The 27862-nt window shown below is 41.2% G+C and overlaps 1 protein-coding gene across 1 annotated transcript; it reads left to right on the plus strand.

Moving 5' to 3' along the window:
- Positions 1-27276, plus strand: LOC135476993 (nitric oxide synthase 1-like). Its single transcript, XM_064757141.1, has 24 exons — positions 1-104; positions 1167-1329; positions 2206-2297; positions 3954-4095; positions 5828-5967; positions 6541-6715; positions 8955-9056; positions 9845-10039; positions 11203-11300; positions 12752-12896; positions 13115-13219; positions 14054-14085; positions 14372-14440; positions 15303-15477; positions 17299-17443; positions 20234-20312; positions 20576-20766; positions 21407-21576; positions 22040-22253; positions 23435-23522; positions 24187-24320; positions 25540-25697; positions 26233-26424; positions 27187-27276. Exons 1-24 carry the CDS (start codon positions 1-3, stop codon positions 27274-27276), a joined length of 3198 nt encoding a protein of 1065 aa, XP_064613211.1.
- Positions 27277-27862: the final 586 nt, after the last annotated feature.

Below are 27862 nucleotides of genomic sequence, written 5' to 3' on the forward strand. Positions count from 1 at the left end.
ATGCTCCCTACTCCAAAGAGAGCTCCCAGGGAACCCCGGGGCAAGGCCGAGCTCCATCTCCACGCTAAAGACTTCATCGACCAATATTACAAATTCACCAAAAGGCGAGTATCATGACCCGGCGGTGAAACTCCTTTATGCAAAGGCAGCCATAACATCGATTACTTTTGTAACTGAAATGCTCTAGCCCTTTTTTCAAACAGGAGACTGTTTTATACACAACACTGTTTTATACAGGACATTCTGTTTGATACAGGACACGTTGTTTTGTACATAACACTGTTTTATAATGGAGGATCTGTTGGATACAGAACACTTTGTTTTGTACACATCACTGTTTTATAATGGAGGATCTGTTTGATACAGGACGCTGTGTTGACTTGATCGTGTAGTTCTCTAAAATTATTTTCTGTCTGACATGAGTTACTCAACAGAAAAGTTTCATTCATTCGGCAGATGATTTTGGATTTTGGATTGCAACTTGCGTTAGCATAGTGACTACCCTACACTTAACAAGCTCCACTAATCTGATATGAAGGTAGCAAATATTGTTTTACTGTCTTGCATTAGGCCTAGATGTTGCGCGAAAGACAGCTGATAGAAACAGGCATTAATAGTTACGTGTAACATGTATATGCACAAGCATAGCCATTTCGGCTGAAACACACAGGCCTTGCTAGTTATGTCAGCTTTACATGTATAGAAATTGCTAGTTACGTCAGTTGTACTTACACTAGCTTTGCTAGTTACGTCAGCTGTACATGCATAGAAATTTCTAGTTACGTCAGCTGTATATACACAGGCTTTGCTAGTGACGTCAACTGTACATACAGTTGCTTGTTACGTCAGCTATACATACACAGGCGTTGCTTGCTACGTCAGCTGTACTTACACAGGCGTTGCTTGTTACGTCAGCAGTACTTACATAGCCGTTTCTTGTTACGTCAGCTGTACATTGGCAGCCACGTCAAATGTAAAGACCTTGCTAGCTGCGTCGATCTGGCAAAATTCACAATTCTAAAATGCAAAAAAAAAAAAAAAAAAAAGCACGATACAAAATAATGTACCCTATACCTAGCCCTAGTTAGTGACTACAGTTAAGAGGTAAATCCTGATATTTGGTCTGTGCATTTATTAAAATGCCAATCTCGAATTTTACATGACAGGCTAAATTCCACAGACCACAGCGACAGGCTGCGGGAGGTAACACAGTCGATAGAAACACGGGGTTCCTATGAACTAACCTATGACGAACTGACGTTTGGTGCGAAAACTGCCTGGAGAAACGCATCGAGGTGTATCGGGCGTATACAATGGTCAAATCTAAAGGTACGTCGTGAAGTGATATATTTATTTGATTGGTGTTGTTTTTTTTCCTACCGTATTCAAGGATATTTCACTGACAGCACTATGGTGAGTAGACATCCCGCAAAGTCGCGGGGGAAAGCCTATTACAGTCACTGTGTTAGTTATTCTTGCTCTTCTTGGTTTAAAGGCAGCCCAACAGCCATAACACTATCCCAGTTTCCTCTAGACAGACACAAGGCTCATTTTCTGTTGATAGCGACAAGACTTATTTTCTGTAAATAGACACAAGACACGTATTTCTATTGGATATCTCAAGATTCATTTCCTGAGCTACAAGACTTATTCACTGTATCTATAAATTTTCTTCGTGGACAGCCACAAAACGTTTTATCTTGTAGACAGGCATCTTTGTCAGTCTGGTCTTCAAATTGGTAAGTCTTGTTTTCAGGATATATGTTAACATAAGTACGCAGATCTGATCATCTGAAGTAAGAATAGAATCGCATGGACGCCCGGTAAGGCCATGAACGCAACATGAGCGCAGTTGTATGTTCATATAGATCTGACGATGTTGCAAAGCGATGATGTGACAGTCAAATAATGACGTGACACTGCAAACTGATGCTGTACTTACATGTATGAGAGACGATCCTAAGCCGGTTTAATGGAACAGAGCATCACAGTATTGCATAAAATCTTCGCTGATTCGGAAACAACCATGTAATGGTATAATCGTGTGAAGCAGACTGTAGCAAACATTCTCCCTCAGTTTGTAGAAAACGCTATACCGATGAAATGAAAACTAATGCCGATTTACTCTTAATTAGGCAGAGCTATAAGCCACATATCTGATGAAACTTAGGAAACTTTTGACTTAGTCTGCTTTATTCTCCTCAGATCTTCGACGCCCGACACGTGACCAGTGCACGTGAAATGTTTGATGCCATTTGCGAGCACATCCGGTATGGTACAAACGGAGGTAACATCCGGTAAGATATCTTACTGTGAAAATCTGCATAACTGATTTCCAACAATAACAAAATTGACGTTTTCAATTTTTTTGCAAATTCTACGTTTTTCGTCAAATATCTTGATCGGATATATTTCTTACAGGGAAACATTGAGAAAACGGATACACTCAGTTTGTGGGAATGACACCATTGTGTCCAGTTGTCTATTTTGGTGAATTCTGCTGGACAAAAGGCTTATCTCTGTTGGGTGCTTCTTTCTTGCAGTTTAGAAAATTATTGTGTAACAGCCACGTTCGTTTTTCCCACTGTGATTTCTGGCTTAAAAAACAAATATTTATTTACCGGAGTTTAACCATAGTTAATGTCAGTCTGAATTGTTTGCAGCGCTTATCGAGTGGAATAGCTGTTGTGATTAGATTTTGTAAATGGTTTAGCGGATGGAATATTTATTTATTTATTCGATTGGCGATTTACGCCGTATTCAAGAATATTTCTCTTATACGACGGCTGCCAGCAATATGGTGGGAGGAAACCTGGCAGAGCCCTCGGGGAAACCCACGGCCATCCGCAGGTTGCTGTCAAACCTTCCCACTTACGGGCGGCTGGATTAGGTAACGTGACTGTTTTAGCGGATGAGATAGGCTCTGTGAATGACTTACCAGATGGGATAGGTAATGTGAATGTTCAGCGGATTCTGTAGCCGTGTGAATGGTTTAGCGAAGGGGATAGGCCTTGTGAATGGTTAAACGAATGGGATGGGTTTTGTGAATGATTTAGCGCATGGGATAGACCTTGTGAATTGTTTGGCGGATGCGATAAGCCCTGCGAAGGGTTAGGTGTGTATCATAGGCCATGTGAATGGTTTAGTGAATGGGATAGGCCTTGTGAATTGTTTGACGGATGGGATAGGCCTTGTGAATGGTTTGGCGGATGCGATAAGCCCTGCGAAGGGTTAGGCGTGTATCATAGGCCATGTGAATGGTTTAGTGAATGGGATAGGCCTTGTGAATTGTTTGACGGATGGGATAGGCCTTGTGAATGGTTTGGCGGATGCGATAAGCCCTGCGAAGGGTTAGGCGTGTATCATAGGCCATGTGAATGGTTTAGCGCATGGGATAGACCTTGTGAATTGTTTGGCGGATGCGATAAGCCCTGCGAAGGGTTAGGCGTGTATCATAGGCCATGTGAATGGTTTAGTGAATGGGACAGGCCTTGTGCAAGAGGTTGGAGGAGGGAATGGGTATTGTGAATTGCTTAGGGAAATGGAATAGGTGTTTGGGCAGTTTTGTAGGCGGGTTAGGCTAATTATTTTTTCTGCACATTAATATTCGAGGGCAAAATGATGACTTACGAATAGTATATCTTAACGCAAACCCTCACGGTTATGTTACTTACTGAATTTTAATCAAGCAATTTTGTATATATCCACATGAGCTTTATTCGGTTAGTCTTAATTGAGGTCAGATTTTAATAGTGTGAAATTTCGAGAGAAGTCTTATCATCAGATCATCTTGGCCTATCAACCGGGTAATATTTATTTACCTGGCGTTTCACGGCGTACTCAAGAACATTACACGCACTCTAAAGACTCCTTCATCGTCATATGACTGAAAAGTTGTTAAGCACGACGTTAAACCTCAAGCACTCACTCACTCACTCACTCACTGTTACCAGGTCAGCCGTGACGGTCTTCCCTGCGCGAACAGACGGTAAACACGACTACAGGGTGTGGAATTCTCAGCTAATCCACTACGCAGGTTACAAACAGCCTGACGGGTCAGTGATCGGAGATCCGGCAAACGTCAGCTTCACGCAGGTAAGCGGTTAAAACAGCCTGACGGGTCAGTGATCGGAGACCCGGCTAACGTCAGCTTCACGCAGGTAATCGGTTAAAACAGTGTGACGGGTCAGTGATCGGAGACCCGGCTAACGTCAGCTTCACGCAGGTAATCGGTTAAAACAGTGTGACAGGTCAGTGATCAGAAGTCCGGCTAACTTTAGCGGCACGAATGAAGCCGACAGCATATTTAACTATGTCCTTCCGTACCGAGCTGCTTGGTCAGCTTATCAATGATCTACCTTATCAGCAGACTTAAATGTGAAGTTTTAAACGTTGACCTTGTAGATTTATGCATCGATGAACAGATACATCATGTCTGCATACAACTGCAAGCAACGGCTTCGCTTCGGTAATACTTCCGGCGTGTTTGGACTAAATTTCAAGCAATAATCATTTTCATATCACGTGACATCGTGAAACCCGTGGTTTTATAGCTTGACAGATTATGACGTTTCCAATCAGAAACCCAGTAACGACAAGTACGGCAGCAGAAAAATGACGACCAACCCAATGAAGTGGAGACAACTTGTGCGCCAAAATCGTTTGATTTTGCCGTACATATTGGGGTAAGGACCGTGCGTGTTTGTTTTGAAGCATCCCTTTGCGTGTTGTGTCTTCACAGAAACCAGTTTTCCGCAGGTTCTACTGTCGATGCCATACACAGAGCCATTGATCTGTTGGACATTCTGTGTAATACTAGATGTCAGTGTGTCTCTGTGTGCTCGGCATGTCAGTGCATTGTTAGATCTGTTGAACCACATTCGTGCGGCTAGGCTAACATCAGCTTCACTCAGGTAACAGGTTAAAAACAGCGTGACGGGTCAGTGATCGGAGACTCGGTTAGCGTCAGCTTCACCCAAGTTCTTACCTGTAACTGGTTACAAACAAGGTTGCAGAGACCCAGCGAACATAAGTTTTATTCAGGTAGCCATTCACCTATAAGCTGACAGAACGAAGTCTACCTCGATCTGAGTTTAGCACCACCTGTTGTCTTGTGCATGACAAACTTCTTGACTTAAAGCCGTAACCAAGCTTGAAAGAAATAGTACATAAGGAAACAAATAAACCAAAATTTCCACCAGTGTGCCGTAAAGCTTCGGACACGCTAGACGGATTTTGTGAATTTCTAAAAATCCACCTAGTGTGTCCTTACCAGTGACGGCGTATTTTGCAAGCGACCTTGTCCGTCCGGAAATTCGCTTGCATCAAACATGTCAGATACCATCGAAGAAATACACAGATTTCGCTCTGACCGCGTAGTGTGTCCGCTCCAGCGAATTTCGGCAATCGAGACGAACAATCAAACAACGCGGGATTATGTTGACCTGTGACATTTTGTTTGCGTCACATGGTTTACTGGGTCACATGACATAATCTGCTGACGACCATCAACGGAAAAAATCCGCCTAGTGTTTCACCAACAATGCTGCGAATATCATCAGCGTATTTCGCTGGCGACTAAGTTCGTCAGTACAAGCGAAAAAAGGCGCGAAGTTTGTCCCTGGCTTAATAGTGAACTTTTTATATTCTGATAAGATCTGACCATTTTGAATTCTGATGAGATGCACTAATGTAATTGTAACAATATCTAAAACAATAAGGAAAACGCAGATCAAACCGACACCATGGCAAACAAAAATGAAAAAAATCACTGATTATTTGTAATAACTATCAGTTCTATCTCAGACACATGTATCTTACTTTTCAGGCATGTCAGCGGATGGGTTGGCAAGGAAACGGCGAAATGTTTGATGTTCTCCCGCTAGTACTGTCGGCGAACGGCGAAGATCCCGAGTTTTTCGAGATTCCACAAGAACTAGTGCTAGAGGTCCAGCTGGAGCACCCAACGTAAGACACTTGTCCATGCAAAAATCCCAACCTCGCTGATACAAGGCTAGCCGTACTAAGACTTTATGAGTTTCAAGTCACTCTGTTGACCAGGTTTCTCTGGTTCATCGATCTTGTTAAGCCATTATGTATTTTCTGTTTATTAGCTTTTCTTGGTCCGTCGACCTCGTCATGTTTACCATATATTTTCTGTTGACCAGCTATTCGTGGATCGACAGCTTTGTCACGCTTCCCGAGTTCGTCGATCCCATCTTGTCGTCATGTATTTTCTGTTGACCAGGTTCCTGTGGTCCGTCGACCTCGTCATGTTAACCATATATTTTATGTTGACAAGCTATTCGGGGATCGACAGCTTCGTAATGCTTTGCGAGTTCGTCGATCCCGTCTTGTCGCCATGCATTTTCTGTTGACCAGGTTCCTGTGGTTCGCCAATCTCATTATTTCATCATGTATTTTCTATTGGTTAGTCTTTCGTGGTCCGTCAACCTCGTCATGTTACCATGTATTTTCTGTTGACCATCCTTGTGTGGTTCGCCGACTTCGTCATGTTATCATGTAATTTATGTTGGCCAGCTATCCGTGGTTCGTCGACCTCGGCCTGAAGTGGTATGGTGTGCCCATGGTGTCTAACATGAAGCTAGATTGCGGTGGTTTGGAATTTCCCGCCTGTCCCTTCAACGGCTGGTACATGGGTACCGAGATAGGAGCACGTGATCTGTGTGATCTTCAGCGCTATAACGTGACAGAGGTAACTGTCTCATACTATATATTGTAGTAGACGTTGTTTGTAATGTGGTAATTTGTGGGTCGCAATCGTTAACGGCTGAAGCAGTGATAAGAAAAACCCCAGCCAACAAAGCAGTGATACCAAAAACTTGCCCAATCTTTCGTATTCCAAAGCAGTGGTACCAAAAACTTGCCCAATCTTCCGTATACCAAAGCAGAGGTACCAAAAAGGGCTTAGCCAGCTCTCTGCATAACAGAGCAGTGATACCAAAACCCTTGATCAGCTCAGTGTATATCAAAGCTATGATGCCAAAAATATTATTCAGCCCCATGTACATTTAAACCAAAACAATTTACGTTTTGACAACTCTGTATATTAAGGCAGTCATACCAAAACACTTGCCAATTGTCTGCATATCAAATCATTGATACCAACACGCTTGCCAGTTGTCTGCATATAAAATCAGTGATACCAAAAAGCTTTGCCGGTTCTGTGTATATCAAAACAGTGATACCAAACGCTTAACCTTCTCTCTGAGTAACAAAGCATCCATATCCAAAAGTATACCATGGGAGTGATATGCATGCGAATGGTGATGTTTATAGGGACAGGCGATTTTTTTTTACAAAATTGATATGACGGATTATGATATTAGCTCTTAAATATGAATACATGGGAATTGGTGGCACGAAAAAGTTGTATGTTTTGAAAAAACTTTGGCTGTGTACAAATATGTAGCGAGACAGTAAAACACATCGTGTACAATGATGTCTTCAGCGTGGACTACATTCTGTGCATAGCGCTCGTCTTTTACTACTTGATATTCCATTAGATTAGCATGACATGTTTGTAACTGAGGTACATGTTTGCAGTAGATAGGGAATACTACATTGCTATATTTCGTGTCATTTGTTTAACGGAAATTGTTGTAAAACCTAATCATTTATGAACCGGATACAGATATCGTTCTGCTTAATAGAGCTAAAAAATTGTTAAACGAAATTTACTTGGGATATTAAAAAGGAAAAAAAAGGGAAAGAAAAACGAAGTGAAGTAGGTGAAGCTTGTAATGGTTATTTGTTTACAAGTTTAAGATGTGACGCACGTGGACTATGGGCTTGGTAGTGCGTTTCTTATCTACGCAATTAGCATACTAGTGTACGGGGTAAATCAGCAATGAAACAAATATATACCAGTGAATCAAGTGAAACCTTTCCCATGTTAAAAGTCAAAAAGCTTTTCAATCCTTTAAACGAGTTATGGCCGCTAGACGTAATTAAATGGAGCTGAACACGCATTAGGCATGTCGGATAGTTTATAGCGTGACGGCCGAGTCCATTTCAACACATAGGCATGGGAAACCATGCGGTTAATGTTTGGACAATACGGTGGAGTTTAAGTCCCTGTGGATAAAGATTTATAACGTACTATAACTAATTTTGTAATCTGTTAATCCATTTCTTTATTTTGCAGCGAATATTGTTTAGTAACGTTTGACTCTTTTAAACTTTTGTTCAAATTGGCCAACTTCTTGTTTCAGTAAAAGTTACATGTTTTGTGTGCTTTAAAACAACGTACACAGACAACAAGATGAAAATCGTGCAAATTCGTTTCATTTCTGCTCATTAAACTTTGTTTTCATACATGTAACCCCATTAATTAAAAAATGAAGGTGTTGTAATCACCTGATCTTGAGGCTTACCTTTTGGTGCCAGTATGACAGGCGATTTGTCGATTGAGTACTTCCATGGTTCCCTGATGGCGTGTTAATCTTCGAGATTCTCGCACGTCCTCTCTTCTTAGAGCTTTTGGTGGAATAAAGTGGTCACTTAACGTTTGGAGATCACTTTTTCCTCTAATGTATCGTTCGTATTAAGCTCACTCAGTGGACGGAAATCCATGCAAACGATCATTGAGCTTTATCATTTTAAACATAAACAGTTCTTGTGTTCGGTATAAATAAATGCGTAAATATTTGTTCATTTATTTGATTGATGTTTACGCCCTACTCAGGAATATTTCACTTATACATCGGCGGCCAGTATTATGGTAGAAGAACAGCGGGCAGTGCCCGGAAGAAACCCACGACTATCTTCAGGCGGCTGAAATGTATGAAGGAATCAATAAGCGAATAAAAAAAACTATTATATGGTCAATAAAAATACCCATCGATTATTATCGATATATTTCGTTAAGGATAGAAGTCGTTAAAATACTGTAATATTTATCTTAGATTATGAAATACTATTTCATGTTTCAGAAAGTTGCTGTGAAAATGGGTGTAGACACAGGATCAAACTCGAGTCTCTGGAGAGACCGGGTCGTTTTGGAAGTCAATGTTGCTGTTCTTCACAGTTTTCAGGTAATCGTCTGTTTCTGTTTGTCTGTCTGTCCGTTAGTTTGGTGAAGTGCTGTCCTGACCGCCTGAAAATGTACCTGTCCTTTTCGGTTGCAAATCCTAAAGTTATCAATATAAACAGATAGACGTTAGACCTTCCAGGATCAGTTTGCATGTTATCGCCGTTTGAATACAGATATCTCAGAACTTATTAACAGGTTACGTACATGTATGTACTTCATGTGTGTTCAGGTGTAACCTCAGAAAACGTGCGCGAGTTTGTTAAAGAGTTCTCAAAGAGCCACAAGGTACACTTTAAATGACCTGGTGTAGGAAGAACATAGCATACCACAGTGATCTCCTGACCAATTTAACCTCTATAATTTCAAGTCAAGCTCCTGCTCTCTTCTTCGATCGCACGTGGAAAGGTCTGCCAGCAGCCTGTGGATGATCGTGGGTTTCCCCCGGGCTTCCTCCCACCATAAGGCTATCCGCTGTCGTACAAGAGAAATATTCTTGAGTACAACGTAAAATATTAATCAAATAAATAAATATAACTTTCTGACAATACTTATCGATAAGTTCCCGTGGGTTTCTCATAAAACTTACGCTAGCACAGCGTAATGACTCACAAGCCTCTCCTCAATGCGGTCACTGTGAGTTCAGCTCATTTTGGCTTCCTCTCCGGCCGTATGTGGGAAGATCTGGCAGAAGCCTGCGGATGGTGAAAGGTTTACTCCGGGCTCTGCCCGCTTGAGTACGGCGTAAGACACAAATCAAATAAATAAATAAATAAAACTTGTTTTCTGTAGAAAGCCAAGGTGACAATAACGGATCACCATACCGCCGCCGAATCCTTCATCACCCACTTCCGGAAGGAGCAGGGCCTGCGCGGAGGCTGTCCCGCCGATTGGGTGTGGCTGGTGCCACCGATAAGTGGAAGCACCATGTCTGTCTTTCACCAAGAAATGCTCAATTACTACCTGAGACCTTCATACGAGCACCAGGTAAGCGATAATCTATTTTGGATTTTCATTCTTTGATAACACTGTACAAGCTATTCTATACGCACTCTGCGTCTTACGGGGGCTTTGGAATGGAAGAAATTGACATTCAACCTGAAAACAATAATCTCTGTTAAACATTTCAAGTTTAAACTAAAGAATCCTCTCGCACTTTGACCTCAATGAATACAAGCTTCCTCCTTGATATTTCTAATATGTATTTTTATGAGTAATTATGTTCTGTGCTGTTATGTTTGATTTATTTAATCACTATGTATACTCATGGCCTATTTCTCCACAAAACGTTATTTGTATTGGATACAACAAGTCTCTTACCGGATTTTACTTCAGTCATTTGACTGTAATATCTAAAATTCCATCTGCATATCCTAAAATATATAGTGTATAAATATAATACTCACACAGTTACAGTAGTTCAAATAATTCCTTTATTGGAAATATTTGATTAGGAATTTACGCCGTTACTTGAATTTATTATTTATTTATCTGATTGGTGTTTTACGCCGTACTTAAGAATATTTCAGTTATACCCCAGCATTATGGTGGGTGGAAACCGGGCACAGCCCGGGGGGAAACCCACGACCATCCGCAGGTTGCTGCCGTTACTTGAAATAATAAGCCCTAAAAAGTCCAAAGCCAAGTTCCCAAATACTAGCTTGATTGCTAAAATTGGCATCAAAATGTTTTAAAATTATATACACGTGTATATACTTGAAACGGAAGCTGGGAGAAGGAATCAACAGTTCTCAATGATGTCGGAAAGACATGGACACGTATGTAATAACCGATGAGTTAAATTCAGTATCATTTCACAGTTTACCAACCTTTATTTCATATACATGATTAAACAAAAGTTTTTGAACGCCCAACTCATGAATTTTTCACTTACATCGTGGTAAAGTTTAATGGTGTACAAACGGGAGTCTCTGTGGGCCAATTTCACAAAATTTCGTAAGTCACATTTCCTTTAACCTTTTTTTTTATCAATAACTTTGTCTATATAATGGTTTCATAAGGCGACGTCATTTACGAGAAAAATTACGAAAAATTGATTTACGATGTTTTGTGAAAATGGGACCACATACTTTATTCTGCTGGGAACGTGGTATACCTTTGAGACGTAACGCGCTACTTGTCTATTTCAGGATGTAGCCTGGGAAACGCATGTCTGGAAGAAACCTCTGGCGACTGGAAGTGACTCAAAGAAACGAGAGAGGCGGATAACATTCCGACTAGTGGCCAGGTATGGGGGGGGTGGGGGGGGGGGGTGTACAAACACAATCAGTGTTATCAGGGTTATACGTCTTTAAACGCCCAGAGAAGAAATAGTTATTATTAATGAGGTCGAGGGGTCGAATCCAGCTGTAGCGGGTTTGAGGCAGACTGCTTTGCCAGAAAGATCCCGCCGAGGTACAGTGGTTTACTACCTGGTCTCGCAAACACATCAAGGCTTTGAGAATTGCAAATAGCCAGGTAGTTCTTTTTTGTCTGACGAGAAGCCGTATGAGGCGTCGATAGATTCCACTTAGTGAGTCAGTGAGTGCTTGGGGTTTAACATGCTTCGCGTCGTACTTAACAATTTTTCAGTCATATGACGACGAAGCAGTCCTTAGAGTGCATCTAATGAGCCTCCTTGTTGCAGGATGGAATTCCATCGCTGTTTTATCTAGTGCTGCTTCACTGAGGCAACTTACCGAGTGCAAGTTAGCGGTCTCACCCTGGCCATTATACTGGTACGGGTCAACCAGTCCATGCACTAACCCCTTAATGCTGAACGGCAAGCGACGAAGCTAAATCTTCCTCTTTCAAGGTCTTAGGTGTGACCTGATCCAGGATTGACCCTAGATCTACCATTACAAAGTGGCCATCATGATGGACTGGCTAGTCAGTCGTGCTCCACAGGCTGGTGAATTGTTCTGTTCTAAACGCTTACAGTTACAGAGTGGATATCATGCCGAGTGGTTAGTCAAAGTAGTGTTCCGCAAACGGGTGAAATGTTCTGTTCTAAACGCTTACAATTACAGATTGGCCGTCTTGATGGGGCAGTTAGTCAAAGTAGTGTTCCGCAAACGGGTGAAATGTTCTGTTCTAAACGCTTACAATTACAGATTGGCCGTCTTGATGGGGCAGTTAGTCAAAGTAGTGTTCCGCAAACGGGTGAAATGTTCTGTTCTAAACGCTTATAATTACAGATTGGCCGTCTGGATGGGGCGTTAGTCAAAGTAGTGTTCCGCAAACGGGTGAAATGTTCTGTTCTAAACGCTTACAATTACAGATTGGCCGTCTTGATGGGGCAGTTAGTCAAAGTAGTGTTCCGCAAACGGGTGAAATGTTCTGTTCTAAACGCTTACAATTACAGATTGGCCGTCTTGATGGGGCAGTTAGTCAAAGTAGTGTTCCGCAAACGGGTGAAATGTTCTGTTCTAAACGCTTATAATTACAGATTGGCCGTCTGGATGGGGCGTTAGTCAAAGTAGTGTTCCGCAAACGGGTGAAATGTTCTGTTCTAAACGCTTATAATTACAGATTGGCCGTCTTGATGGGGCGGTTAGTCAAAGTAGTGTTCCGCAAACGGGGGAAATGTTCTGTTCTAAACGCTTACATTTACAGATTGGCCGTCTTGATGGGGAGGTTAGTCAAAGCAGTGTTCCACAAGCTGGTGACATGTTCTCTTATACACCCTTACATTTACAGATTGGCCATTATGATGGGATGGTTAGCCAAACCAGTGTTCTGCAAACGAGAGAAATGTACTGTTCTATACGGGACAGAGACGGGGAAGTCTGCTCGATTTGCCCAACAACTAGCAGAAGTCTTCAGCTCAGTGTTTGATGTGGCGGTAAGTCACAGCAGTTTTCACATTCGCACTGTAAGTCAGTTTTCCCATTCGTACTGTCAATCAGTTTTCACATTCGCACTGTCAGTCAGTTTTCACATTCGCACTATCAGTCAGTTTTTACCTTTGCACTGTTAGCCAGGTTGTATATTTATGCTCAAGAGAGTAAGCAGGTGCGCATTTCCCAGACATTACTGGGTATGTTTTTCCTTCCTGTGCAGGTCATCTGTATGGATGATTATGACGTCAACGGTTTGGTGAATGAGACATTGGTTCTTGTGGTGACGAGTACGTTTGGAAGTGGAGACCCCCCTGGGAATGCAGAGGTATATGTTGTAGTGAACATGGGCCATTTGTACAAAAGTGTATTGAAGTAAGAACAGACTTAAATATTAATACCAGAGGTACATGCTGTAGTGAACACGGGCCAGTTGTTCAAAAGTCTATTGAAGCTAGGACAGGCTTAAATATTAACACCAGTCTCGCCCTAATACAAAGTAAACGATACTTTAGTCTAGACTAAAGTTAATGCCGGGCTAAAGTCCTGATACGCTTTTGGACAACTGAGCTGTGGTACGCAGTGTTACCCAAACTGCTTCCATGAATATTGTCGAAACACTTATTATTTAATACAGCGTCGAGTTGAGGAAGCCTTTCACTCATTCAACATACGATAATTCAAGTTTTCTTTTTAAAATGTTAACCAAATAATTCCTTTTAAAGCTCTAAATTGTCAACATTGTGAGCTTATCCATAAGATATCAGGAATTTGTTTGAATTTTTGCCGCGCTCACGTGGTTCGATTTGTCGTTGACTCCTCAAATTCGACTAGTTGAATGAAAATACTTATTTATTTGACCAGTGTTTTACGACGTACTATAGAATATTTCTCTTATACGACGGTAGCCAGCATTATGGTGGAAGGAAACCCACGACCATCCGAAGGTTGCTGCAGATCTTCCCACGTAGGGCGAATGAAAATAAGACGGATGCTATTTTACACGGTGCGTTGCATGGAAATCTGCAGATTGCATAAAATAAGGTTTGCCAAGTTTTCCTTATACAAATCGAATTCAAAGAGTGGATACGACATATCGTGTGAACGGGCTTTACAAAATGACCATCGGTTGCGGATTACTTGTTTCTTTATTTCTTTACAGGTGTTCTTTAAGTCGCTGTCAGCTATGGCCAGGTTAGTAATAAACATGTCCAAAACCTGTCCTACCAACATTCCATTTTGCTCACTTTCTGTTTCTGACGATTTAATGGTTGTTTCGTACATGCGACGAAATATCAAATGTACATGGATCACTTTGATTTTTCTTGCTTTTAACCAGGACAATTATTTCCTGACATCTATAATTATGCTCAGATTTTGAGTTATTAGAGTTTAGGTGAGCTTAAAGTTAGTACTAATATTTTGAAGAGAAAAGCCTCCTGTACTTTATCCGTTTTTCAGTATATCTGTTTACTTTCAGACAAGTTAGTTCAGGAGAAGAAATCATCATTGAAAACACAAGATATGAAAAGCCTTTGCGCAACATCAGGTGAGTTCATCACATTTTTTCGCATTATTTATCTAGTGTAATCTTTGCATTTTGTTTTACTTGTGCAGTCTTTGTCTGTTTTCTTTTGCAATTTTTAGTTTTTGTTTCTTCTTGCACAATCTTTGACTTTATTTCTTTTGCGCAATTTTTGGCTTTAGTTTTGGTTTCTTCTTATGCAATCTTTTGGTTATTTTTTTCTTGTGCAATATTTGGTTTTTGTTTCTTCTTATGCAATCTTTGGGCTAATTTTTTCTTGTGCAATATTTGGTTTTTGTTTTCTTTCCTGCAATCTTTGGATTTTTGTGCAATCTTTGTATTTTTTGTTCAGTTTTTGGTGTTTCTTTCCATATATCCAAAGATTATTTCTCTTATATTATGGGGTTCAACTTGATTCGCTCACAAAACACAGACTAACCGAGGCTAGTTGGAAAGATCGTGAATCACTACATCCTGTTAAGATTTCTGACAATGGCTATGAAGTGCTTAATTGGGAATTTTAACACCAATGCTTCCTTTTTATCCACGACGGCAGTTGTGGAACATGACGATTGACATCACTTTGGCAGCATCAAACGAAACTTTATAGAGAAGCAATCTATGTACGGATTTCTGCCGAGGGACTATATGAGAAATTTAGCAACATTACAAGCCAAACTTTCATTCTTCTAATTACACGGCTTTCTGGTTGGAAAGCACATTAAATATTTTTGACTGGCCTGTTGCAAGATAACACGCTATCTGTTATGACTGAAATAGCAACAAACAGATGAACAAAGAAGCGAAAATTCCGTAGCCCTCTTTAACATGTATTTTGTGAACGTTTGTGGTCGTGTTATGACATTTAAACTTTTCATGTAATTAGATACGCCGTATTCGCCCTGGGATCAAGTGCCTATCCCTCATTCTGCGCCTTTGGCCATAGCCTGGACGACACACTGGCCGATTTAGGAGCTCAAAGGATTCACCCGACGGGCGAAGGGGACGAGCTTTGTGGGCAGGAGCGATCTTTCACCTCCTGGACCAAGGAAACATTTGTGGTAACTTTTCATTGTTTGTGTTTGTGTGTGATAAATTATCAGTATTTATATACACATACACATGTGGTTACTTATCAGTGTGTAGGTACACATACACGTGCACTGACTTATAAATGTGTTGGTACACCCGTACCTATGGTAACTTATCAGTATTTGGGTACACATACGCATGTGGTAACTTGCCAGTGTGTAGGTACACATACACATGTGGTCACTTGTAAGTTTGTGCGTGCACATACACATGTTAACTTACCAGTGTGTAGGTACACACAGACGTGTGCTAACCTATCAGTGTGTTGGTAAACCCGCGCATATGGTAACTTATCAGTGTGTGGGTACACATACGCATGTGGTAATTTTCTTTTTGTGCACTCATACACATATGGTCACTTGTCAGTTTGTGGTACTCATACACATGTTGTAACTTGTAAGTGTGTGGGTATACATACACGTTTGGCAATTTAAAAGTGTGTGAGTACTTTTCAATGTGTTCATGCAGTACCAAGGGAAAAAACATATGTATTTTGGTAACTTAAATGTGATCTTGGTGACAGTGGTATAAATTTATTACCCTCCTCCCACCCCCGCAAGGAAGTTAGTTAGGGGGCGGGGGTTACACTGGAATCACCCTGTCTGTTCGTTTGTACACAGTAATTTCCCATGCATCTTCTCCCAAGCTACAGCGCCGCATTTGATGAAACTTACCACATATAATCATCTCAACTTGTGCTTGCTTAAACTTTAATGGCAATCGGGATATTATTTTCATTAAGTGCTGTGAAATTTTGTGTTTATCTTTTACATTATCTAATCATCTAAATACTGAATGATAATAACTATCTGATTATTATTTCTATTTTCGTTTTCTTTATTCATGGAAATGTTGAGGGACGGAAGGGTGGTGTTTCCGAGATCCGGATTCTAGTTCATTTAATTCACTGGTGTTTTATGCCGTACTGAAGAATATTTCATTTATATGACGGCAGCCAGCGTTACGGTGGGAGCAAACCGGACAGGGCCTGAGGGGCCGAGGTATAAATGAGTGGTATGTAAAATAAAACCAGCCAGGGTCACATCATAATGAGTTTTGTTTTTTTTACTTTACGACATTTGTTCACCATAAAGCACTATGAGATTTAAAGGAGAAGAAAACTTAAAAACATGACACTATAGGCTGAAAAGAGCACATTTCTTTCTATCTGGCGGTGCCTGCCGAATAATTTTGCGATTTTTCCTCGCCATACACGTAATGCCTGAAAACGGCAAAGCTAGGATAAATCGCGAGTCCATCGAGTCCTCCATCTTTACCACCCTAATTTATTAAAACTGCCGGCTTGAACCTACGTCCAACATTCCGGTTTCCCTATCTTCAAGCGGAGTTCCTTCGGAAATGTACGAACTGCACTTCGGCGGTTTCCGACGGCAATTCTCCTCCCAACACAGAAGACTTCAGGACTAGTTCTTAGGCAAAATGGAGTCGCCCACAGCGGATTTTGGCGCTGACTTTATTTATAATTTATCAACTTGAGGTACATATCAGAATATTTTATGATATACACCTGCAAGGCAATGCATACTGTTTTCAATGGTATTTGTTTGATAGTTAAATTTTCTTCTCCTTTAAGCAGCCGCATGTGCAGTTCCGTGGATGGTTGAAGCATCAGTCTACGTCTACATTCATGTATGAACCATCCAATAAATGAACGCCATTTATTATTATTGATGTGCACGCACATGTCGACCCATCCGTCAAAAATCAAACAGTTGTGATATTTTAATGATAGCTAAACGTTATAAAAGGAACTTCCTCTATTTTTTCAGTGTGCTTGCGACGAATTCTCGGTTAACAACAACAACGCAACCACAGAGAAATCACTGGACATCTCAGTGAATAAAGTGATCTGGGCACCAGAGAAATACCGCCTAAGGTCTGTGGCCGGGCAGAAGGAGCAGTCAGTATGTGCTGGTAGGTCCCTTGTGAAAACCGAAATGTAAATAGAAACGGAACACCACAGCCATACCATAATGCAAAAATATTTCTGTGGTTTGTACAATCGCCTGAATTTGTAAAAATATTAGCAGAACATTTAAAACCTTTATTACCAGAAAATGTAAACAAACATACATAACAGGATTTGCAAAAGTTGTCATAAAAATGTTAAACCGACTTAGTGGTTCCTTACCAGAAATTGTTCAAAAAGTTTCTTAACATCTTGACAAACGACTTGCTGGGCTCATTTTGTGAGTCAAAATACACTGTTGACCAAAATGATAGAATAAAATATTTTGTACCAGATTTTTCCAAATTGCACAAGATTTTTCCAAATTTGCACCAGATTTTCCACGAGATTTTGGGCTACGAAGAAAATTCTAGACAGATTTACCATCTTCGGTTAAAGGTGGAACCATCTGCAATGTTCAAACGTCCAGAGAATGCAAAATGGTGAAAGGAATACAAAACAGAAAATTTAGCTTCAATTGTTGAGATTGAATGTGACCATAAGATTCAAATGAAAACAGATGAATCGATGAACTTGACAAATGGGAATGCACAAATAAAGTCTCAGCAGCAGATTAAAAGTCTCTGGTAACGTGTGTGACCACCTCTGGCACGAATGAGGGCAAGGAGACGCCGTGGCATGCTATCAATGAGGTTGTTGATGACGTCCACGTGCATAGCGTCCCACTCTTCCCTCAAAGCCTGTGCCAATTCTTGCAGGGTTTGAGGTGCATTGTCCCGGTCCTTGATCGCACGACCAATTACATACCAGGCATGCTCGATAGGGTTCATGTCAGGCGAACAAGCTGGCCATGGGGGCTGCTCCACACCCTCATCCCAAAGAAATTGTCTCACGACGTTGGCCCTGTGTGGCCTGGCGTAGTCGTCTTGAAGCCGAAAGTTGTTGCCGTTGACTAGTGTTGCATGTGGCAAGCAGTGTTCCTGTAAAATATTCAGATACGCGGCGCGTTGACGTTTCCTTCCGTCACGAAAAACTCTGATTTGCCACTATGATGAATGCCACCTCACACCATCATTGAACCGCCACCACCTTGGCGGGACTCCCGAACACAGTCATCATGGAGGTTCTCGCCACGCAATCTCCGAACCATTTGTCGTCCATCTTGTCGGTCAAGAATGTATCTGCTTTCGTCAGTGAAGACGACGTGACGCCAATGGCCGACCTGTAACGCCCGGTGCCCCCTAGCCCAAAGGAGTCGTGCAACACGATGCGGAGCAGTCAGACGTGGACATTTGACCATCTGTCTTTCTCGATGCCCTGAATCAATAAGTCGACGAATCACGGTTTGGCCTGAAACACAAACCCATAGTATTGCCTCCACAAGAGACGGAGACGGCTGGCTGGCATTCTGCGGCTTGTTCGACACAGGTGTATCAGTCTCCTATCCTGTCGTCTTGTGGTCGAACGTGGACGCCCTGTTGACTTTCCTGGCGTTAACTGCTGTACCTCCCTGACGCGTTTTAGAATCTTAGAGGCCGCACTTTGTGATATCCCTGCAAAAGTGGCGATATCGGCCTGTTTAAACCCTTCTCGTCTTAGGGCAACCACCCTCCGTCGATTCGCTAGTGGCGTAGGAGCAGGCATGACACTGTGAACTTCTATGCCAAAATTTGCGTCCATGAAATCAGGGATGGCCTAAACAGAAGGCCTGTTTATATAGGGGTGCAGCCGGAGAGAAAGTACGAAACTTAAATTTTGTCGCTTTACATGGCTCTCAACCGAAAGCCCTTCCAGGTAACTAAACTTTCGGCTTCCACTTACATAAAGGCTCCTTCGTATAATAGTTAGGAAGAGCCAAGTGTATTGGAGGTAGGACGAAATACTAGTATTTTCCAGAAGTGTAACCTGAATTTATTTTATTCCATCATTTTGGGCAACAGTGTGATATAGGGACTTGGCTGTACATGTACCGCCAAGTGAATAAGATGAATAAGACATGTAGCTAGGGGCTGTATATTCTTCGTGTTGAATTAGACAGCCACGTTGAACATATGAACAGTTGAAAATCAAAGCACAACTGAGACACATTGTACACGATTTGAATACTGATTTGACTCATTCACCTGAAACATACTTTGCGTAAATTTTGAAAAATTTTCGTACTTTATATACTTTCTTAGTTATTTTGATGTTTGTGTTATACGTCGTCTCGGGAAATGACCTTGCGATTATTGACCTGGAACGTCGTTATTGGTTGACGGCTAGTATACGATATCTGTTTAGACGCATAGATTCTTAACCAAGATGGAGCGGGATCAATCAAGGTCTTGAACAGAATTTTTTTAGAGTTCCCAGCCCCAACCAGGCTCTCAGTGTTCGTATGTATGCTTCAGGTTTGGCGTCGTACTTTACAATATTCCAGCCATATGACGACGAGAAGTCATTAGGTGTGTGTATATTGCCTTCTTGTGGCAAGTTAGCACCAAGTTAGCAGCATGTACCATTAATAAAGTCTTTGGTACGCGACCCGGGTTTGATCCCAGGATCTCCTGACTTTGAGGCAGGCGCTCTAACCATTAGGCCACCGAAGCGTGGGAACCTTGGTGGGTATAAGGGTCGACAGCTACAATATGATCGGTTACAGAACAAGGAGTAAAACAAATAAACTTTCAACCACAGCAGAGGGGCTAATTTCGTCTGTTATCACTCTTTAGGGTAAAAATTAATGTCAAATGTCGATAACTGACACGTGCACCCTGGTTCTTGACAATTTACTCTCCCACTTTAACTTTCAGGACTGACACATCTTCACAGAAAATCGGTGACTCCCTGTAAACTAATATACCGACAGTATCTACAGGCCTTGTCGTCAAGGTAACACCTCTGCAAGCAATATCAAACCTTGTTTTATCATCAGAATTGGAATCCTAGCATCGTTAACATTTATAATTGGAAGTTTTCTGGGTGGTTTTAAAAAGACCAAGTCATTTGCAGCTAAATTTATTTTCTTCTTTGACAAATCTGGACAGCAGCTAAATCCGAATTATGTGAAATCAAGATACATCTTGGTTCTGAACCCGTGTGCCTGTACATACATGTGTTCACACTTTATTTTTTGCGCTCTGTACACACTCTAGTCGACAGACGATCCTGGTGAAAATGGACACAAACCGGGCACCCGAGCTTTCTTACCAGCCAGGAGACCACGTAGGCATATTTCCAGCCAATCCCAAGCGTCTAGTTGACACTCTGCTGACGAAGTTGGTCGACGCTCCCCCTGCAGACCAGGTGGTGCAAATCGAGGTCTTGGAATCAACGTCGCTTTCTGGTATACCGATTTATATATTCAAAACTTAGAGCCAACACTAGTTTCTTAACACCAGTAAATAGCCCTGAGATGAAAAACTACACACGAACACTCCAAACATAATAGTCTCTTAATTTTTAACAGAAAGATCTGTTGTCGATCATTTGATCATAGGCAAATAACAATAGCCAAAAATGAAATAGACCTACTCTGGATTACTTACGCCTAGATATGAGGTCTTCTGTATGAGATCCTTGTTTGACAGTTTCATTTTGGACCAACCCCATGCTTGCTTGGAAGTGAAATTTACTATTTTTTCAAGACAAGAACTCATTTAATTTCACGAAGAACGTTATTGTTGAAGATCAGAAGCGTTCCCATGTGCCTGGCAGGTTTTAGCACAATTTATTTTATTTATTTCACTGGTGTTTTATGCCGTACTCAAGAATATATCACTTATACGACGACAGCCAGCATTATCGTTGTAGGAAACCAGACAGGCCACGGGGAAAACCCACGACCATCCGCAGATTTATATAATTAATTTATTTATTTATTTGATTGGTGCTATACAACGTCGGTCAGCATAATGAGGGGGGGGGGGCAAAGCTTCATTACCATTTGTTTACCTGTATCTGTGTATTTTACTTGCTTATAACAGGCAAAAAACAGCAATGGAAGGCAATGGGCAAGTTCCCTCCCTCCACATTACAGAGGGCGCTGACGCATTACTTGGATATCACATCGGCTCCAACACAGTCGATGTTACTCTTATTGGCTTCCCTGGCAAGTGATCAGACGGAGGCGGAGCAGTTGAGGACGTTAGGCTCTGTATGAATTACTTTCTTCCTTTCGTTAATTGGTATTTAGCACCATTTACCTCCAAAGATGCATTAGAACAAGGTCCTTTATATCATGTCAAAAAAACGGATAAGAATCATCGCTATCGTTATAAATTTATAACTTTTTATTATTATATTATTATATTTATTTATTTGATTAATATTTTTCGCCGTGCTCAAGAATATCTCACCTTTACGACGGCGGACAGTATTATATTGGGAGGAAACCGGGCACAGTCCGAGGGAAACCCACCACCATTCGCAGGTTGTTGGTAGACCTTCCCACGTACGGCCGGAGAGGAAGCAATCAATTAAATTGCCGCCTGACTTTATATTATCTCACTCGACAACGCACGGAATTAGTGTCATAAATTTGTTGTACTACCGCTTTGGGTATTTTGCTTATATTATTTATGTCAAATGATGAACAAGTTGTAACTTATATTCTACAGGATGATCCGGATGCTTACCGCTGCTGGCTCAACACCACGTGCCCAAACCTTGTAGATGTGCTGGAAATGTTCGCGTCTGTCAAACTGACCAGTACCTTTCTGATCTCCCAGCTTCCAGTGCTGCAGCAACGTTTTTACAGCGTCAGTTCATCACCGATCGCCTGCCCACGGGAAATCCATGTGACTCTAGGTGTTGTGCAGTGGCGACCCCAGGGTGGGTATCATCTATTAGAATAATAGCCTTAATTCTGAGACTGATGTTGTGCAAGGTACTGCTGTCTGTAACATTGCTGGCTACTGGACATCTCTAATCGCGTCTTATCACAACCTTTCGGCCCCCAATCAAACGGGTCCACACAGATTTAAGTCGGACGAATGCGTGTGAAAGTCCAGTAAAGTTTCAGCTATCCAGCAGTGTTTTTCCGTTCTCCACGGGCCGTTTCTCTTCACACAGAAGTGAACTATTCTTCAATATGACCCCAAAACTTAATGATATAAATAAATTCAGGCATCAGACGATTCCATCCAGATCCAATACCACATTTTACGTCAGTCACACTTCTCCAGCTTTCAGTTTTCCATACATCAAATAAAGTTTGCACTTTCCAGTTTTGTGAATGCAGTTTTGATTATCTGGCAAGACTGGAGAGTTCCTTCACATGGGGAATAACTCACTGACAAAACGTCTTCTCAGGAGTTACACCAGTATGTTATATTCGGGAAGTTTTAAATTTATTGTCGGAAATACACATACAGCATAACATATTACTCCAGAACTGATGTAAACTTACCAAATTTACCTTTGGGGTTCTTTAAAGTTGACCATACATAGATATTTTATCATGTATGAACGATATATGTACTGATATAACAAACCTGAATGAACATGATTAAAATGTCAGATGTCTGTGCAATTTTCGGTTTGGTGGGGGATATTGGCGGGGATGGTCTGGGGCCTTTTTCGTTTCTTCTTCAGTTCTTGGTGTTTGTTTCCACCGCCATAAGATTATTCGTCTTATATCATGGAGTTCAGCTTAATTCGCCCACCAAAGGGATACTGGTACATGTAAGGCGTTTGCAAAGGCGTCACATTTCCTATGAATTTGTGTCATGCTTTCTCCCAATTGTGTCCTGCTTTCTGCGACACGTTTCAAGTTTTCGTTAACGGATGTCCTGTTTACTGCGACACGTGTTCAGTTTTCTACAACTGGTGACTTGTTGTGTGCGGCAGGTATCCTGTTTTGTTAGACTGGTGTCCAGTTACTTCTCAGAAGTGTCCTCTTCTTCAAGCCATAAATTGGGTTTAATTGATTTAGAAGCACAAGTGCAAAAACAGCGAACATTATGTTTTTTGAAATTTTGTATAAAAGTTGCGAATTGATCCTTCACTTTCAGGTGATTCTGGACCGATTCATTTGGGACTGTGTTCCAACTGGCTCAACACATATACCCTAGGGGAGATAATCCCGTGCTTTATCCGCAAGTAAGTAAGCAGAGGAAAATGCACATTACACAGGATTATCAATGTGCTGAGAAAATAAATACATCTCAGAAAAAAACCCGAGATTTTAGTTAACGAATCGATACTCGCTTAACAACAAAAATTTTCTCTATTTACCTAGAATAGCTTAAATGATCCTCTTTTAGAAATTATCAGTCTCTAGAAAGTTCTAAAGCTTCATACGTTATAAGTTTATGGATTTCTTACCTATTTTAAAGGTTAGCACATGCACTAACGAGACTAATATTTTGTGGAAGAAAGGTGGTTATTTGAGCTATTCTTTGTAAATATAGAAAACTTGATTTGATTAGCTCATGTGGATTTTCAGCAAAAGCTCGAGTGAAATTGCATTGATCATTTCCCCCCAAAATATCCGGTATACTCTAAACAGAGACAAAAGCAAGAATTCATACGTTTTTTTTCTTTTATTTTCATTTTATATCTTTCTTCTCTTTGAGTTTGTTCTATATTTGAACAAATTTTTAAAACTCCGAAGTTGCAGGTTTTTTCTGTATCTCGATTTTATGCTGACTTAATCTTAAAAGCTGCATGTACTTGGACTCCTCATATTAAGGACTTTGCTTTTCTGTTGTTTTTTTTTTGTCTATCGCTATTAATTTTATATTTCATCACTGCGTCTTGTCAGAGCCCCGACATTTCACCTGCCAGAGGACATGACCCAGCCAATCATAATGGTTGGCCCCGGCAGTGGCATCGCTCCCTTCCGCAGTTTCTGGCAACAGAGGAAAGTGGACATGAAGAAACTGCCGCCTCCAAAAAGTAGGAAAGCACTCACCATACGGAAACAGTTAAAGCTCAGATTTCTTACTGACCTTTAGAATATATGGATGTATGTGTGCTTGGGATTTTACACCATATGTAACAATTTTAATCATATGACGACGAGGAATTACTTGGTGTGTGTATATTTCTTATGTGTCTTCTTGTGGCAGGACGAGTCGGTGTCGCCAACGTGCTGCCGCAAATGAACTATCTTGCCGAAGACACCAGACATGACATTCCACCAGACATGTACTGACATCGGGCCAACCAGTTCTTTTTCCTTGCTCTAAGCTCTCAATGCTGAATGTCAAAAGAAGCATCAGGAAGCTTCATCTATCAAGTCTCTGATATGATCCGAGACGGGTTTCATCCCAGGTCTCTCGACTGTCCTCTAGAATGTAGATCTGCCCGATTTCCTCCCACCACATTGCCGCCGTCGTATAAGTGAAGTTTTCTTGAATACGGTGTAAAACACCAATCAAACAAATAAGTAAATAAATATCTGGACATACATTGAGACTTTTTATAAGCACAGTTGGATAGCTGTAAGAGACTGTACATGTATATGGTGAAATTATGTTGTGGAAGTGCACGAGGATTGTCTTATCAGTAACCAAATATGTCTAAAAATTGTCATACTCTTTCTTTAAAAGTCTTATCCCTGGCTTTTTCGAGTTTTAGCGCCGACATTGATGCTAAACACAGGTATTTGGTGAGTGAGGCTGCTTGTTCGATCCCAGCTCTCGCTAGTGTGGCTGTAGCGTTAGACTGGGATTAGCCTTGTCGAGTACTTGGCAATGGACTGAGATTTTCTCACAGCTCTCTTTGGTTTCTTCTCCCCGCAAACCTGTCCACCGTTGTATAAGTCACATATTCTTCAGTACGCGTAAATCCGGACCAAATTAATACCAGTAAATAGCCTTTGTGATGGACAGATTCGTTTTTCTTAGTTACCCTCGTGTTTTTGCACCAACTTGAGACATTTATTCGCGTCATGGTGGATAGGTAAAGTTACTTTCTCTTTCATTACATGGGTGATATCAGATATCCACCTCATACTGTCGTACGTCATTTTGCCGAACATAACTCGTAACATGCTGCTATTGGGCAGTTTTTAATTTTACACTTTTCATATTTTAAACTTTTAACACAGAAATGTTGTGGACCATGTTGTCAATTTCAATGCAATGTAAAAGTTGTACTGTGTTTACACAAGGTGGAAGACGACAGGGCTGGGGTAAGATGATTCTCTACACAGGCTGTCGACAGATCAACGTTGACGATATCTACAGGGACGAAATCTCCAGATCGAGGGCGAACGGGGTTCTCAGAAAGCACTACATGGCGCTCTCAAGACAGCCACGTGTGCCCAAGGTCAGCCCAACAATCTTAGGGTCCAGAGAAATGGAGTGCATCAACTTTGAAACATTCTTGAAAAAGGGAAATTCAAAGGGAGTTGACTCGTACATTTCCTTAAAATTCAATTTTGTAAAGATGTTTAAGGCGTCATTTATACAAAAGAGCTCGTTTTATAGAATTGTCTTTAATGTAGGGATTCATTTAATTTAATTCAAGGTCGGATTGCGTCGCTTAGGTGTGGCCATTTGAGAACTGTCATATTACCGGCGCTGTTCTGGTTTTACTCGCTGATAATCTCATACATTTAAAACATAGACATAACTACTTTTCTTGTCCTAATGCGATTCTGAGATTTTCTTTGAAGGCTGTAGAATACATCACAGATTTCCTGCTAGCAACCTGTGGATGATCGTAGGGTTTCCCTGGGCTCTGCCTGGTTTCCTTTCAGCATAATGCTGGCTACCGCCATGTGAGTGAAATATTTTTGAGTAGGACCTTTAACCTCAGTCAAATAAATAAATAAATAAATCAGATTGTATTTTTTCTGTAGAGATACGTGCAAGACGTTCTTGTCAAGAACTCTAAGGAAGTGTACAAGGTTCTCATGAAGAAAAGCGGCCATCTTTACATCTGTGGTGACGTCACAATGGCGTCCGATGTGTGCGCAGCCGTGCAGAGGATCCTTCAGAATTGCTCCTCCATGTCGAACGCTGAGGCTAAGAAAGTTCTGCAGCAATTAAAGGCGAGTATGTTAACATGTATCAAATGTAAATCTCAGCATGACATTTGTCTCAACATAATTTGATTTATTTTTTTTATTTGATTGGTATTTTACGCCTTACTCAAGAATATTGCGCTTATATGACGGCGGTCAGCATTATGGCGGAGGACTTTAACCGCATTGTTGAGATTATGATTCAGTATTTCTCGTTATTATTCACGTGAACAGTATGGGGATTATGGTAGTCATGCTTATAACGATATAAAGGCAGTGGAAATTTTAAAAAGTGCAACCGTATTACACCACACCTTGCCCAGACTTCAAACCAGTAAGATACAAGTCTGATACTATAGTTGTAGACTTTGTACACTATAGTTACGGACTTTGTACACTGTAGCTACAGACTTTGTACACTGTGCCCGCAGGCTTTGTACACTATGGCCACATACTTTGTACATTATATACCCAGTATTTGTACTCTGTAGCCACAAACGTTGTACATTATAGAGACATAATGTCTACACTATAGCTACAGACTTTGTACCCCAAAAACACAGGCTTTGTCCACTAGACTTTGTGCACTACAGACACAGACATTGTACACTATAGTGACTGACCGCATATTTTGTCATCCGCTTTAATAGATAATTTTACGCCCAGCGCTACCCGCACAGTGCCAACATCACGCCATCAGTTGTGTTGTTTTTTTTAGTGCAGTTTTGTTGTTTGTAGTGAAGTCAAATTCGATAATTTTACAGTTTGTCCTTTTCTGTGGTATTTCAGGAATCAAATCGACTTCATCAAGATATATTTGGAGCACGACAGCCTTCATCATGTGCTGTCACAACAGAGTCAACACATGGACACTGTTAACAAGCTTTATTCCATGCAGGCATAACTGCGTTAATGCTTGGGTGTTAATCAACTTCACCCATGACGGTGTCAACGCCTGGGCGTAAAGTTTATCCACTTTCTCTGGTGCAATAATGGCGTCAACGCCGTCGCTTTAAGATGATCCACTTTCTTCGGTGCTGCAATAGTGTCAACGCCGTCGCTTTAGGATGATCCACTTTCTTTGGTGCAGCAATGGCGTCAACGCCGTTGCTTTAAGATGATCCACTTTCTTCGGTGCTGCAATAGTGTCAACGCCGTCGCTTTAAGATGATCCACTTTCTTCGGTGCAGTAATGACTGCGTAATGTTTATCACCTTTTTCCGGTGCATTAATAACGGTGTCAACACCTGAGCGTTTTTAATATATGTTATCCTTTGTGACCGTCTGTGAACAGACTCAGTGTTTAAGTGCTGTTAATCACCTTTGACCCGTACAGCCATAACGCGGTGAATGCTTCGGTGAATCGTGAATTGTGAATTGTTTTTATCCTGTTCAATCGTAACCGAATCTGAAGTATTCGGATATTAACCCGTCATGAGTGAATCCCTGAACATATGGGGAGAGT

Source organism: Liolophura sinensis, chromosome 10, assembly GCF_032854445.1.
Source record: "Liolophura sinensis isolate JHLJ2023 chromosome 10, CUHK_Ljap_v2, whole genome shotgun sequence".
Taxonomy (NCBI): Eukaryota; Metazoa; Mollusca; class Polyplacophora; order Chitonida; family Chitonidae; genus Liolophura; species Liolophura sinensis.